This window comes from Balearica regulorum, chromosome 5 (genome assembly GCF_011004875.1).
Source record: "Balearica regulorum gibbericeps isolate bBalReg1 chromosome 5, bBalReg1.pri, whole genome shotgun sequence".
NCBI classification, from domain to species: Eukaryota; Metazoa; Chordata; class Aves; order Gruiformes; family Gruidae; genus Balearica; species Balearica regulorum.
Window position 1 is genome coordinate 11347139 of NC_046188.1, and position 15357 is coordinate 11362495.

At 38.2% G+C, this 15357-nt stretch overlaps 1 protein-coding gene across 1 annotated transcript in view; it reads right to left on the reverse strand.

Moving 5' to 3' along the window:
* Window positions 1-15357, reverse strand: part of TDRD9 (tudor domain containing 9) — a 75112-nt gene that overhangs the window by 25903 nt on the left and 33852 nt on the right. The window contains exons 9-19 of the mRNA XM_075753007.1: window positions 12062-12116; window positions 11823-11907; window positions 10125-10182; window positions 9388-9492; window positions 7833-7930; window positions 7016-7147; window positions 6191-6353; window positions 6045-6108; window positions 5490-5553; window positions 1992-2036; window positions 1023-1076 (exon numbers count right to left, since the gene is read on the reverse strand). Coding sequence (XP_075609122.1) covers window positions 1023-1076; window positions 1992-2036; window positions 5490-5553; window positions 6045-6108; window positions 6191-6353; window positions 7016-7147; window positions 7833-7930; window positions 9388-9492; window positions 10125-10182; window positions 11823-11907; window positions 12062-12116 — 923 coding nt within the window. The remainder of the gene's footprint in view (window positions 1-1022; window positions 1077-1991; window positions 2037-5489; window positions 5554-6044; window positions 6109-6190; window positions 6354-7015; window positions 7148-7832; window positions 7931-9387; window positions 9493-10124; window positions 10183-11822; window positions 11908-12061; window positions 12117-15357) is intronic.

Sequence of the window (15357 nt, forward strand, 5' to 3'; positions counted from 1 at the left end):
TAATGGGCAAGGCCATGCTCCACCAATCACACTTATTCAGGAGTTTTACTTACTCCCCCTCTCAACGTATCACATTAAGCTTGAAGCCCTTTGTTGATGCAGAGTTTTCATTAATTGCTGCAGTAATGTTAGCAACAAAGCCCCACAAATTTTCAAGTCCACTCCTCATTATAGAACTGTATTTGCTTAAAATTATCCTAACTATAAGACAACAGTTATGTAACAACAGACAGGAGTCACACCACAACCAGTGTATCTGTGGGACCTATAAAATTAGCAAATAATATTGGAGGTCTCAAAGATATTAAAAATATGTCAAACATTTAATAATTTAACACCACTTTGTGATGGAAAATTATTAATATTTAAGATTGGAGAGGTCTGGCTAAGAAGTTTATCCTAACAAAAGGAAAATTCCTTTCATCTAAAACCTAGCAGCCTGTGACTGTTTCCAACCCACACCTGTGAACTAAGGTAATACTGGATGTGCCACTCCTACAGGCTCCACCAAGAGCCACAGTGTCTACCATGGCAGTTCACAAGCTTTTTTTTTCCAGAGTCCATCCTTCCCAGGCATGGGTATTTGGCCTTATGAACACATAAATTATTATCTGAAGCCCATTGCACACTGGGCTTTGTTAACACCTCAATGATTTTTCTCCCTTCTTTCCCGTCTTTGAAATCATATATAAATGAGGCCTCTGCAACCACTTGAGAGAAGATAGAGCAGGGGGCTGCCCAAAGGTTTACTCACTGTGACCATAGTTAATAAAGCTTCTGTCTGATCTGTCAAATTGTACTTGGAGTCCCAACATTCTCTGACAACTTTAAATAGTACCATCTCTCCTCCCCCAAAGAAACAAAACCTAAAAATTCACAGTTTATTTAAAGAAAATATACATCTATGTATATATATTGATAGATACATAATAAAACAGTAGGCGCATCTAAGATCTTAACATTTGTAGAAAACAAGGGAAGTTAAGTCCTTCTGCTTATAAAAATTATCTATTTCATCTTACCTCTCTGACTTTCTTGATATGAATACAATTTGATCGACCCCACTCAAGCTCTTCCTGGAAAAGAAAGTGAAAAATGTGAACACAAAAATTGTTAGAAACTTGTTTCTTCTACTGCTAGTAAGCTTTCTCTCATATACAGCGATGGAGGAATCTGATCTGATTTCACAGCTTTCTTCGCACCCATATCAATCGAGTATTATGACATGCATGAAAATGTAAGACAATTATGTATTTGACTAATAAACTATACTTTCGTTACCACCAGCGCAGCTGTGGGTCATCTAAATTTTTCCTATAAACCCACAAGTCCAACTCCTCTGTGTTGCTACTGCAGAATCTACTTTAAAATAGACACTCCTTCCAAAACCACAGAACTTCTTTATCTGGATGTGTAACTTTACCAGACAGATTCTGGCCATCTTGGCTACTCACTATAACTCAGTGTATGTTAAGTACTGGTATTAAGTGTATTATGCTCTAAAAGAAGCAAACAAATAAAAAAGGCTTTATCTTATACATACAAAAGAAAGACTGGAGGCAGTTATTGCGTGCATACTAAGGGGTTTTTTTCTGTAACTGATGTACATAAAGATCTTCCATCTTTCAAGGGTTTTTTTTGGAGGGGAGGAGGAGGATTTGTGCATTTCTTTTAAAAAAAGAGATACTTATGTGTATTAAAAATATTTCTTTCAACTACAGCTCAATTTCCCTTTTGAGCTTGGATTTCAAACCCTCTGGCCACTGTTGATCCATCTGTGAAAGGGACTACATAAGGGATTGCCTTCAGATACTCAGCACTGGATTCAAAGACTCATGTTCTCTCAAAGCCTATGCTTCTATTTACTTATGAAAAGTCATAACTATTATAAAGGAGGATTGCTAGCCAAACCTCCTTACTAAGAATATAAAATACTCCAGCACTGAAGTCACCAACCTTGAACAGAAAAGAAGAAATAAAGTTTAACTAACCTTGGGATGTCTCAACTCCCCTTTTTCTCTGCAGGCCTGCCATGCCTAAGAAAGAAGTGGTGTAGTGTTCAGGCACAAACTGTAGTGCTTTAGTAGTACTTATTACAAATATTAATGTGACATTTAAAACTATGAAGTTTTTTTCATACCTGTACTGAAGATAATTTTTAACACCAATTTAAAAAAACAGAGATGACCTTGGGTTAACACAGACTACAAATATTTAAGCACAAAAGAGTATAAGCAAATCTGAATCACAGTAATTTAGGTTGGATGAGACGTCCCACACAGCAGGGCCAACTTAGATCAGGTTTTTGTGGATCTTGTCTATAACCCCCTGAGTAACCTTGACTGACCTCATGGCCGAACCTGCTCTGAGCAGGAGACTGGACTACAGACCTTCTGAGGTTCTTTCCAGACTTAACTATTTAATGATTCTATCTATCTAATATGATGCTTGCCCAGTTGGTTCCTAAGCAGATATAAATATTTCTCACTCTTATGAACAGTCTTACTCTATTTTCTTGAGGGTGGGCAAGAATTCTGGGTCTCCCTTTGCTCATCTGTGAGCACAGAAAGTGGTGTCGCTGCAAAATGCAATTTTAAGAATGCATTACCAGAGGGCTGAAAGTGCGGCAGGGTTATAAACGTTGTACTATGACATGCTAAAGAACAAGAATTGCTGTAGGAAGACACTGTTCTGCCTTCAAGTCAGCTTAGAGGTCACAGCATACAGTGCTGCATCTACAGACTGAAAAGGAGTTTAAGCACTATTGGATGAATGGCAATTACATATACTGCCTCGAACTTGCCATCAGGTCCTGCAACTAAATTGGAAACATAGCATTTAGGTCACTGAATTTCTGTGATTCCTAAAGATTCTGTGACCTCAAGATTCTGAATCTTGGTGCACTCCAAAAGCAGACCGAGCATGTTCTGTTCCAATACTCCAAAGGAGTAAGTCCCGATTGGTGTTGGGAGAGGTACAATAGCTACCTGGTAACACAGCAACATACAACAGGCTATCCACCTAGTTTTCTGAGAGGAGACAGACTGAGTATTAAAGCACATGCAAATCTTCATAAACAAACAGAACAACTTGCATGCTTTGATGTGATGCACTAATAAAGCAAGCTACTTTCAAAACCTTTTTTCCTTGCTTTGAGACAAAAGTAAGTGAACTGACTCATTTAGATACAATTCTGACATGGAAATCTCCTAGAGAACAGGGCTGGAAGAAAAATTAACATACCTAGGATATTAATGAAAATAATTTTGTTACTAGGCAGCAAATCTATGACAGATGTCTGCAGAATCCATTTCTTCTAGTTTGACAGCACGCCACCTCATAGTACAGTTTTCCTGTGGAAAACTGACTATTAGCATAGTTGAATAGCCAGACTGCATTTCCCTACCTTGATTGAGGCTGTCTGATGCACTGATTTTATATAATGCTTTTGACACCCACCATTTCTATACCCAAGCCTTCTAACATGTCAGAAAAATAAACTCCACTTATTTGACATGATTTTTTTTCTTTTAAAAATGGTCTCTTTTTTAAATTATACCACACAAACAAGACTGATTAGCCTTTACTTCCCTGGATTCTCCTCTTTTTGCTACCAAAGCTTTTGACCTTTTCTAATTCACTGAAACCTTTTCATAAGCAAGGGCTTAAAAAAGATATGCTAATGACACACACAACTTCAGCCTACCCTGGAAGAAATCTAATGTGAACCAAGTTCTTTCCCAATACTCAGCTACTCAAAACAAAGCTTTCACATCACTCACATATAGAGATACTGCACAGGAAGCTCTATTTGAATGCTTCCATTTATTCTCAGGACAACATACTGGTTTATAGAAATATCACCTTCATATTAACAGGACAGGAGGGAAATATAGTATACAGCAGAATAAGACAAATTCAGAAAAGCTAATGCTTGAGCCTCAGGTTCAGTGGGTACATGCAGTATAGATGCCTCTGTGCACTTCACAAAATTCTGACTGCAGAGTACAGAAAAACAAGTCAGCTCTCAAAGTGTAAAAAGACCAACATACACAAAATGGAATAAATTAAACCTGCAGCTGAAGATTTTGGAGTCTCCAGAAGATTACAGAACATGTCAGACCATCCATAATGTAAAAGGTTGGATTTTGATCAGTAAGTTCCTCTAGCAGAAGTCTTTCCCATGCTGTACCAGCTCCGCTTCTAACTGTGGGGATCGACCTCTGTCCATGGTACTGCGCTACCCAACAGCCAAGCGTATAGAAAAATCACACTTGGACAGAGTAAAGTATTACAAAGTCAAAGCTATGAAGTCTGGAGGAAGGACACCAAACTCTTTCTGTACTAGAATTTACCAGTCCAAACTGCCCTTAGTTACAAGGGAGCTACCAATATCACCACGCCACTAGCATTTTATATTTGGTTATTACAACAGAGAGAGAAATGCCACAAAAGAGTAGTAAATTTTTCAGCCCTGAATAAAATGCATTTATGATAAACCATAATTTCCTGTGATTATTAGTGGATTGCCTGCACAAAAGCACAGTAGCAGCAAAACTACAGTAATTCTCAAAAAGATAAAGAGTGATCAGCATATTAACATTCATGGCCTGAGACAAAACACCTCAGTCCTGCTTTAAGCTGGTACTAGCATTCATTTACAAACACTGCAAGCCTACATAGATAATAAGCTGACCTGAAGCAACACAGTACAGATAAGAAAAGAGAAGCACAAGAAGGCACAGTACTACTAAGTGTTACAGTTAGAAAACTTCAATCCTATAACAAGATTTGTAACAGCTGCAGTGGGATCCTCAGTAGCACACAGAGAGCAGATATGCTGCATTAGAAACTTGTTAAACACCTGAAGTTATTAATTCCAGAAACTTCACCATTTGTTCTGTTGGAGACTGATACGTCAATTTTATAGTAGTTGGAAGGACACAATTAAAACTTCCTGGGTTGGAAAGAATCTGCCTCCCCATGTAAAACTGCTCCTTTATTGAAAGGAGCACAGGGAGTCAAGAGAACCCGAGCCTCTGGTCCCCATCTTGTTCAAAACCTGCTCCTACTTCTAGCAAGCAGAAGATGGAGATAAGCAGCATGCTGTCGCTTTCTCCACTCTTCGTGCTGTTTTCCATCTGCTTAGTAGAACAAATACCTCAAAAGCCATAGGAGACTGAAAAATAGGGAATATACCCAGAAGCCAAGCCTTGCAATCCATTTTTTTTTACCTATTTCTTGCCACCTTTGGTGCAAACTTGTGCAGCTCCTTCACAGTGGTAAAAATTAACTCATCAAAACTAGTAGTGTTATACAGTAGGACACAGCCTTCAAAAAGTATCACTAAGTAGCTAGGAGTAATGTGAAGGTTTTAACAACTTTTAACAACTTCAAAGCACAAATGCTGTATTGATCCTACAAAGATGAGAAGCTCCATCTTGGTCTATCAGATTTCACTGGAGGATAAGCCGGAAAAAAAGACTTACTTTAAATGCATTCACAATTGCAATACAGTCACTCTTACTATTCCCAGCAAAAAACATTTTGTTCCTGGAAATACAAAAAGAATTATCAGCAATATATTTTTTCAATTATCAAATGTATTATACAGCTCAAAATGCTACACTATTAACACTTTCCAGGTCTTCAATAAACAAGGTCAATACATTTATTGTACGTATTTGTCCTTATTCACATCTCCTTGCTGAAGGTAAACTGTGTGAGCAGGATAGCAAGGATTATTATTTAAAAAAAAAACAAAACAATACATTTTAATAGACACTGCCACATGTTCACATGTTCAGGCAAAGCTGAAGTATCAGGTCTTGTACTCAGAAAAGGATGAGTTAGCTCTGTGATACTAATTAGTTGACATAGAAATAGATTTCAGTATCTCGGATGCCCTGGAACAGCTTCTTTTTGCACTGCTTGGGACTTTGACAGAAAATTAGACTCATGACATGAAAAATTGTATTTAGTGGTCAGCTTAGTCCTCTGCCCCTAAATGTAGTCAGGAAGTTGTAAAATGTCTAGGGTAATACCTGTATCCATCGACATGCTGTTTGAAAGGTACTGCAAAAAAATTCCGCAAAGAGAGTGCTGCAGCTACAACAAAAACAAATCAAAATTAAAACCTGCAAATCACTTGCTTCTGCAGAAATGTTCTCACATTTCTTCTTTGAGTTACCTATGATAAGGCATTCTTCTAAGCACCCAAAGACATGCCCAAGGACTATCAATTTTCCAAGATGCAGATCCACTGGCAACTGTGCCAATATCCTTCCTAAGAAAGTCAGCTCACCATCATATGGATTTTCTTCTCTTTGCACACAAGTTGTCAGTGCTCCCAGCTAGAGAAATAAAAATTTATTCACTTGTAGAAGTAAGAAAACAAGACAAGAAGGAAGCAATTATCTCAAAGCAACATCAATTAGTATCAAAACTATAATTAAGCTGAATTTCGGAAATCAATTTCAAGCCTAGGATTTTGAAACCAAAGCTTCTACTACGTATACTGGATATAAAAGTAAGCTACTGTATACAAATATAATTTCTTACACACTTTGGAAAAGAAAAAGTTTAATGCAATGAATGTTCTACTGCCTCAACTTTATAATTGAAAAGCAAAATCACAAACTTCCTTGTACAGGTCAGAAGGGGATCTTCAGACTGACCCCTATACATCGTAAGGTCTAGGAGTGTTATTTTGCTACTTATTAACAAACAATTCCACTTAAAGAGTTCAAGCTCTCTGGTGAGAAAGAATAGGAAAAAAGTCACAGATGCTAGTTCACAAACAGTAACATTACACGCTGATGAAATTATAATCTGTTTTAATGAAGAAAGTACAGAAATTATGCTGAAGAGCACAGTAACCAAACAGTCTGTAGACACAGTTCCTATTTCAGGTTCCAATTAAAGCTACTACTACTACCACCTTAAATACTAAGAAAAACACTTCTACAGTACATTTTTATTACTGTGATTTTAACAACATTAAAACAATGCCTACCTCTTTCAGCTGAAGTATTGTACGTTCAATGTCACCTACACTAGGTGGAGAAAGAGCTGTTGCCAGCAAGGATTTTGGTTCCCCCATATCAAGCTTTTTTATTTTTAAGACTGTAGTTCCCAATGGACAACGCTGAAGGGAAGACAATGTTATTGTTACTTTCCCTGCCGTGGGAAGTGCGACAAAGTGTTTTATAGGAAAAGTTAAAGTTCACAATTTAGTAAAGCCTGAAATTAATTTTGTGTAAATAAGGATAGTTTTCTTTTGAACAGACTGCTTATTTCTGAAAGCTGGGGAGGGACTTTTTAAAAGGGCATGGAGTGATAAGACAAGGGGTAATGGGTTTAAACTGAAGGAGGGGAGATTTAGATTAGATGTTAGAAAGAAATTCTTTCCTGTGAGGCTGGTGAGGCACTGGAACAGGTTGCCCAGAGAAGCTGCGGATGCCCCATCCCTGGAAGTGTTCAAGGCCAGGTTGGATGGAGCTTTGGGCAACCTGGTCTAGTGGAGGGTGTCCCTGCCTGCAGCAGGGGGGTTGGAACTAGACGATCTTTGAGGTGCCTTCCAACCCATACTATTCTACGATTGTAATCCACATCCATTTTACTGCTATAATGCACCTCCTTCTATGAAGGAAACTATGTGGAATGCTCTTTGTCAATTATTTATCAACCTGAATTCTATTCAGTGTTACAGTTAGTAATAACTATTCAAATCATACAATGTATTGAGGAAAAGTAAAGCAAAACTACTTTTTATTGTCTCTGCTATGACCACATATGTTTAAAAAGTCCTTAAAGTTCCCCAAAAGTCTTACCAGTATCTCAGGTACTGATTTCTCTGGAATAAAGTCGGTCCAGAAGTCCTTGTGTACAAGCCTATAACAATACCCTTTGGAAACACGTCCAGCACGGCCTTTACATAAAAGAACAAATCACCAATTTGTAAACTGCCCAAGTTTCAGGCTGTTCAAAACCCATCCATCTACAAGCTTTTTGGGCAGCTGAGCAGCACGTGACAGCTGATGCTGCAGGCTGACCAGTATTTTGCTCTCTTGCAGCAGACAGGCCCAGTGGAGACAGTCTATCCTTTCCTACGTAAGTATCAGATGAAATCATTTTGTTCTCATAGCAGCAGTAACTAAGAAAAGAGTTACTTAAGTATTTCACCCAAATACCTCTTTCATATAACTGCCCTCAAATCAGTATTCATTTCTCAGTTGGAAAGACATGACAAATCCTGGACTAACATACATTTCCTCGAAACTAGGAAAAGGCAAGTCCTACCAAATCTAAATTCAATATAGATAAATGTCAATGCAAGTTTTAGCATACCCTCAAACTGAAGATTCTATATGCAGAGTAAATATGTTTTGTTTGTATTTCTTTACACAATGACTATACTCAGATTTCCTATTTGACTCTATAGCTAGCAGAGATCTTCTATATAAACAACTTTTTAACATATCACCACAAATAGCAAAACATCTTTATGATCAACTATTTATAGAAAACACACTGATTCAGAAAGTTTACCTTCACAAATCCAAATACCATTCACTTCAACAAACTAAACGGCACTCCACTCAGTGGGATACTCTACTGAAGAATCAGGCCATATTTTTAAGTCATATGCATAACAAGTCCAATTCTTCTACACAAAATACCGGTTGTATATTGACTGGTTGTCATAAACTACACTGACCCAGAACCAAATGGAAATAAAGTTGTAATTGTGAAGTCCTCATAATATTTAAAAAAATTTTAATATTTTTATATGTAAATAAATATATATATATTTATATCTAAAGATGTCATTGTTATTAATTTATTTGGTACTTTTTTTATTAAATATCAAAATCTTTTGGTTTCAAGAGTATTGTCCTACTAGAAGAGCTGATATGAGATCTTATTTAACCTTGTGCTACAAACACTGGTCTACACTAGAACCCTTGCTGTGGGTATTTCAACTGATTTAAGAGTGACAAATAGACATCAAAGTTTCTTTTACTTCTGAAACTCACAGGTAGTTAATAAATACCTAACAGTATTTTTTAAAAATGGCCCATGATAAAAAACCCCACCAAACTATTAAATAACACAGAATCCTCATAAGTTTTATGGTCCATGAATTTTAATATTTTTCAATAAAATACAAAGCATTCCTCTGGAAAAATACTTGAACAAAATAAAACACTCAGGCATAGTTCTTTAATCATATTTTAATATCTTGAGATGGCAAGATTTTTTGTATAAACTACTCATGGCAAAAATATTCTGTGCTTTTTACTGTTAATAAAATGAAAAGTAACGCAGAATTCTCCATGAAGGTTGGCTTCTAAAATTTCTTTCCATTACCTATTGTCGTCTTACCTTTTCTTTGATTACAGTTCATTTTAGATGCCCAGCACAGTCTCAAACTTTGGTAATTTGTTTCCTCATCACAAACCAAAGTTCTAGTTAAGCAGAAATCTATCACTGCAATTAAGAAAAAAAAATCTAGTATTATTACAAAACAATTTATCCTCATGGCAGTGGAAAAAAATACTGCTTGATTTTGTGTTATCAGAAATGGAAAGTTTGATTATTTGAAAACCAATAAGGAGAACATTAGATTTATAAGCAACCAGACCCAGGATATTCTGAATACTAACAGAACTGCAAATAGATTGTAACATAAATATAATAAACAGTTAATGCAGATGACAAGTATGAAAAGGCAATCATTTCTGTCTTTAGACATTCTACATCAGAATTTGCTTAATCTGATGCAATTATTTCAAAATATAGTCAGAATGCGAATACAAAGCTTAGGGTACTAATGACATGAGGTATGATTCTGCTTGTTACTGCATTTAAAATTATCTTTTTCTACCTTCCTGTAAAGATTAAAATCAGCACACCAACTCAGTAGCTCTATTGTTTGTTCATATATTCAGATTTAAAGTTGTTTCCTGTTGTGAAAGAAAGAATTCAACAACTGTCAAAATTAAACTCCAAGAGCAATGCTTTGTGAAACAGTGACACGTTAACGGAGATTTAGGCTAGCACAAGTAAGGAAAACAGTCCAAATCCAGCAAATACACAACTACAGGATTAAGATGACTTACCGTACTTAACGTCAGGAACTGTTACAGAGCTCTCAGCTATGTTTGTAGATAGAATAACCTGAGTTTTGAAGCAAAAAATTCAGCAATGAATGCATAAAGAAAAAATTAGTCACATTAGTTAACTCATTTGTTCAACATACTCATCAACGACCTGGATGAAGGGACAGAGTGTAACCTCAGCAAGTTTGCTGCTGATACAAAACTGGGAGGAGTGGCCAACAGACCAGAAGGCTGCGCTGCCATTCCGTGAGACCCGGACAGGCTGGAGAGTTGGGTAGAGAGGAACCTAATGAAGTTCAACAAAGGCAAGTGTAGGGTCCTGCACCTGGGGAGGAATAACCCCAATCACCAGTACACGTTAGGAGCTGACCAGCTGGGAAGCAGCTCTGCAGACAAGGACCTGGGAGTCCTGGTGGACAACAAGCTCTCCATGAGCCAGCAGTGTGCCCTCGTGGCCAAGAAGGCCAATGGTATCCTGGGGTGCAATAAGAAGAGTGTGACCAGCAGGTTGAAGGAGGTTATCCTCCCCCTTTACTCTGCCCTGGTGAGGTCACATCAGAAGTTCTGTACCCAGTTCTGGGCTCCCCAGGTCAAGAAAGACAGGGAACTACTGGAGAGAGTCCAGCAGAAGGCTACAAAGATGATGAGGGGACTGGAGCATCTCTCATATGAGGAAAGGCTGAGAGAGCTGGGTCTGTTTAGCCTGGAGAAGAGAAGACTGAGAGGGGATCTTATCAATACTTACAAATATCTAACAGGCAGGTGACAAGAGGTTTGTGCCAGACTGTTTTCAGTGGTGCCCGGTGACGGGACAAGGGGCAACGGGCACAAACTGAAACACAGGAAGTTCCACCTGAACATGAGGAAACACTTCTTTACTTTGAGGGTGACCCAAGGACTGGAACAGGCTGCCCAGAGAGGTTGTCAAGTCTCCTCCTCTGGAGATACTCAAAATCCACCTGGACGCAATCCTGTGCGACCTGCTCTAGGTGATCCTGCTTTAGCAGGGGGGTTGGACTAGATGATCTCCAGAGGTCCCTTCCAACCCCTACCATTCTGGGATTCTATAATGTTTCTACATGAAAAATCCAATTTGCTATGAAGAAATATATATGTAATGGCAACATAGTATGCTCTGTGTATAAAAAAAAGCAGTACAACACAAGAAAACTAGTATTTTCTTTTCCCAAGATTAGAAAAGCATAATAAAGTTGTATAGTATACAGAGGGAGAATGGAACTATTTCCTTATGCTTTTGTCATAACAAAACATCACACTATTAGCAGTGATAAAGAAAACCAAGACACTAGCCAAAATGAGGAGCACAAAGCAGGCAAGAGAACTCCATATCAGGCAAGTAATTTTCTGTGCAGTGCCACCAGCAGCATACTGTCGTGCAGGTGCAAGAATTGACATGCACAAACTATTTTGAAGGATAAGAACAGGTCACACGATAATTTAAGGATAACTTCCTGTTATTTCATTTCTCTTGAGGTTTAAACACCAGTTAAAACAACAGCTTAGTAAGAAAGGCAATCCATTTACATTTTGAAAAAAAAAAACAAAACTACTTTACCCTCATACAATGGTTTGAGTTGGCACAGCTAATATTAATTTATACACATTATTATCTGCTATTATTACTCTAGCAAAAGGTTTCACACATTTAAAAAAAAGTAACGATTCAACAATATTTACTTTTCTGTAGCCAGGAACTGTAGTCAAAAATACATGACTTTGTTCCTCTAATGTCACACGTGAGTGAAGTGGGTACACTTGCCACCTAAAGAAAATACATTAGTGAAATATTTACTCATGCAAGAATATAAAAATTAATTACAATTCTGTGCTAAATCATATTATGCATTTAGAACTCATACAGCTGAAGGATTCATTTTCAAGTTTAATTGAACTGAAACAAACGTGGTGTAACTTACCTTTTGTTAAACATACTTGAGAGACGTGAGTGCATGTAGCTTATTTCACTCAAACCTAGGGAACAAGTAATCAAGAGTTTGTTTTCTTTTTAGTAATCACTAACGACTGTAAAACCAATTCTCGTGTCTACTTAAATTCTTAATTGACTTCCGTTATTACCTCCTTTTCATCATACAATAAAACAGCAGAAGAGTTAAACAGTAAATGTAATAATGAGTCACTGAAACACTGAGTCATTAATTTTTCAAGAGTGATTTGGCATATTTTTACACTTACTAAAGTGGCAATATCAGATATAAGGGCCATCTGCCAGTGTCCCATTATTAGTCCTTGCTTCAGTTCCTTACAACCAACAACGCTTACCACATACTGAATGTCTGGTCTAGGATAAATTTGGGTATTTCAACCAAAACAAGCTATTTCCAAAAGCAGGGCTAAGGAAAAAAAAAATTTTAAAAAAATTAGCTATTTCTGCCTTAATTGTCTTACCTTTGGCAGTTCTAGTGCCCATTCTCTGTGGCATGGATTTCACATATGCCAGGGGAAGTCTTACAATTAAGGGATTTCTGCTGTCTTCCTGAATACCTCCACAGGCATAAACCTGTCTGAGAAGCCTAGTTTACTTCTCATTGAGACTTCATTTCCAAAAGCCTCATTCACAGAAATCTGTCCAACACTGGACTTCCCCAGTTGGATATTAAAATGAAATTATTCTCTGACTGCAGAACAGGATTGCTGCATTTTTCAGTGAGGATAAATGCAGTTTGAGCACATAGATGCAAAAGTTCTTGTGCTCTTTAGATGACTGTTACTTAACTTCAGAAGTGAGGAGGAAGACAAACGCAAGTGGAGGAAGAGAGATATTTTCAGGAAAGATAAGAGAGAAGAATAACTTCAATGAGAAGAAAGAAGGATATGTGATGGGCTGGAAATTGTGATCGAGTTACAGTAAGCAAGGAAAAAAAAGCCAGAAAGCAAGTAACTGGGGCAAGACAAGTAGAAACAGATTCAACAAGAAACCAACGTGGTGAATATAAGGTTGGCTGGGAAAAGAAATTGCAGGAGAACATGGAGATTAGTCACCTACTGGAGTCAGAAAGACTGAAACCAGAAAACAAAGGGAAGTGACTCTAGGTAAGGGAGATAAAAGTAGTCAAGGTTGAGGGGAAAACAGGTGAGCTGGAGGAGGAAAATATGGTGGTAGTGGGGCAATCAAGGGAAATATAAAAGCTTCAGAGAGATGCTTTGTGTGAGGCTACTACAGGGGAAAGAAACGTCATTAGAACCTGAAAAAGACAGTCAGGAAGCCTAATTTACATCACAACTCAAATGAAGTTTTGAGTTGAAACTTTGAAATTCTCAGAGTACTTGAGAATGCAAATAACTGGCCAAACAATAAAAAAAAAAAAAAGATTAGCACAATAATGAAACAATTAACAAAGTTCTAAGCAAAACACTTTCAGCACTGTAGAGAAAAACATGCAGACTGAGAAATACAAAAACAGTACCACTTTTTAAGATTATTATAATACAGAAAAAAAATTGTTCATGAACTAGAGCATGTAATTAAAGATATAGAGAAAGCACAAGAACACCATGATATGGTCTGTTTGGATACAGCCTGCCAGACCTACTCAATCCCACTAGGTACTGCTCGACTATCTTGCTGTCTAATGCTTCCTACTTGCCATACTGCCTGGTTACATATCTGAGTAAGACATCAAGGCTTGAACCCAATTTATGTTTAAAAACAATTAAAAGAAGCTTGACTGGTAGAAGCAGACTCTGCATAACCAATCTTAATAGTAATTATTAATCAGTCTAGTAATTACTGACTAGACACAGGAGGCAGTATCTGCTGCCCAGTTCTGGAAGTCAAAGGCCTTCCAGAAGTCCAGATAGATGATATCCATAGCTCTTCCCTTGTCCACTGATGTAGTCACTCCATCATAGAAGGCCACTAGGTTGGTCAGGCAGAACTTGTCCTTGGTGAAGCCATACTAGCTGTCTCAAATCACCTCCCTGTTCTCGATGTGCCTTAGCATAGCTTCTAGGAGGATCTTTTCCATGATCTTCCCTGGCACAGAAGTGAGGCTGTCAGCTCATTAGTTCCCAGGGTCCTCCTTTCTACCCTTTTTAAAAATGGGTGCAATGCTTCCCTTCTTCCAGTCACCAGGGACTTCACCTGCCTGCCATGACTTTTCAAATATCGAGAGTGGCTTGGCAACTGCATCAGCCAATTCCCTCAGGACTCTGGGATGCATCTTGTCAGGTCCCATAGACTTACAGATGTCCAGGTTCCTCAGGTGGTCACAAACCTGATCTCTTACTGAGGGATTTTGCTCCCTCAGTCCCTGTCTTGCAGTTCATCCACTCAAGAGGTGCGGAAAGAGAGGTTGCCAGTGAAGACTGAGGCAAAAAAGTTGTCGAGTACCTCAGCCTTCTTGTCCATTGTTACTGGTCTTGTTCATCAGGGGGGTATGTTTTCTTTGACCTTCCTTTTCTGGCTAACATACCTATAGAAGCCCTTCTTATTATTCTTTGCATCCCTTGCCAAGTTCAGCTCCAGCCATGCCTTGGCTTTCCTGACCCCAACCTTACACAACCAGCCCTTATACTCTTTCCAGGATACCTGGCCCTGCTTCCACTGCCTGTGCGCTTCCGTCTTGCCCTTTAGTTTGACCAGCAGGTCTTGACTCAGCCATGCTGATCTCCTGCCTTCCTTTCCTGATTTCTAAAACCTGGGGATCGAGAGCTCTTGCACTCTATGGAAAGTGTCCTGAAAGATCTGCCAGCTCTGTTCTGCCTCCCTGTTCCTGAGGGCAGTTTGCCAGGGGGTCTTATTGACTAAATCCTTGAAGAGCACATTTTTTTCTGTAAAGAATCAGACTCAGTAACGTTAAAAAAAAAATAAATAATTAAGCACTGAACAAGACAGGCAATTACAACAGGAAGGGAAAACATAGCATCCTACTCAAGACAGCTGCAGCTGCTCTATGGAAGCAGATTCTGCCCCAAAACTGAGTTCCACAAAGAGAGTGGGCAAAAATCACTTAACGGTACTCAGCACAGCACTGCTCCTTCTGGCTCCTGATGCCTACTCAGCTTGAAATGTCAATGGGAGTGTTATTTTGAATGTACAAAATGCTATGTAATTGTAAGCACTCAAAAAATCTAGGCATCTCAAATCAGTGTCCTAAATGTGGAGGTTATTTTTACCCAAATCTCTGTCTCAGCTGCCCTCTTGTAAACTGAGAGCTCTCTTCCCCTTTTCTCCAGTTCTGTATAAAGATTA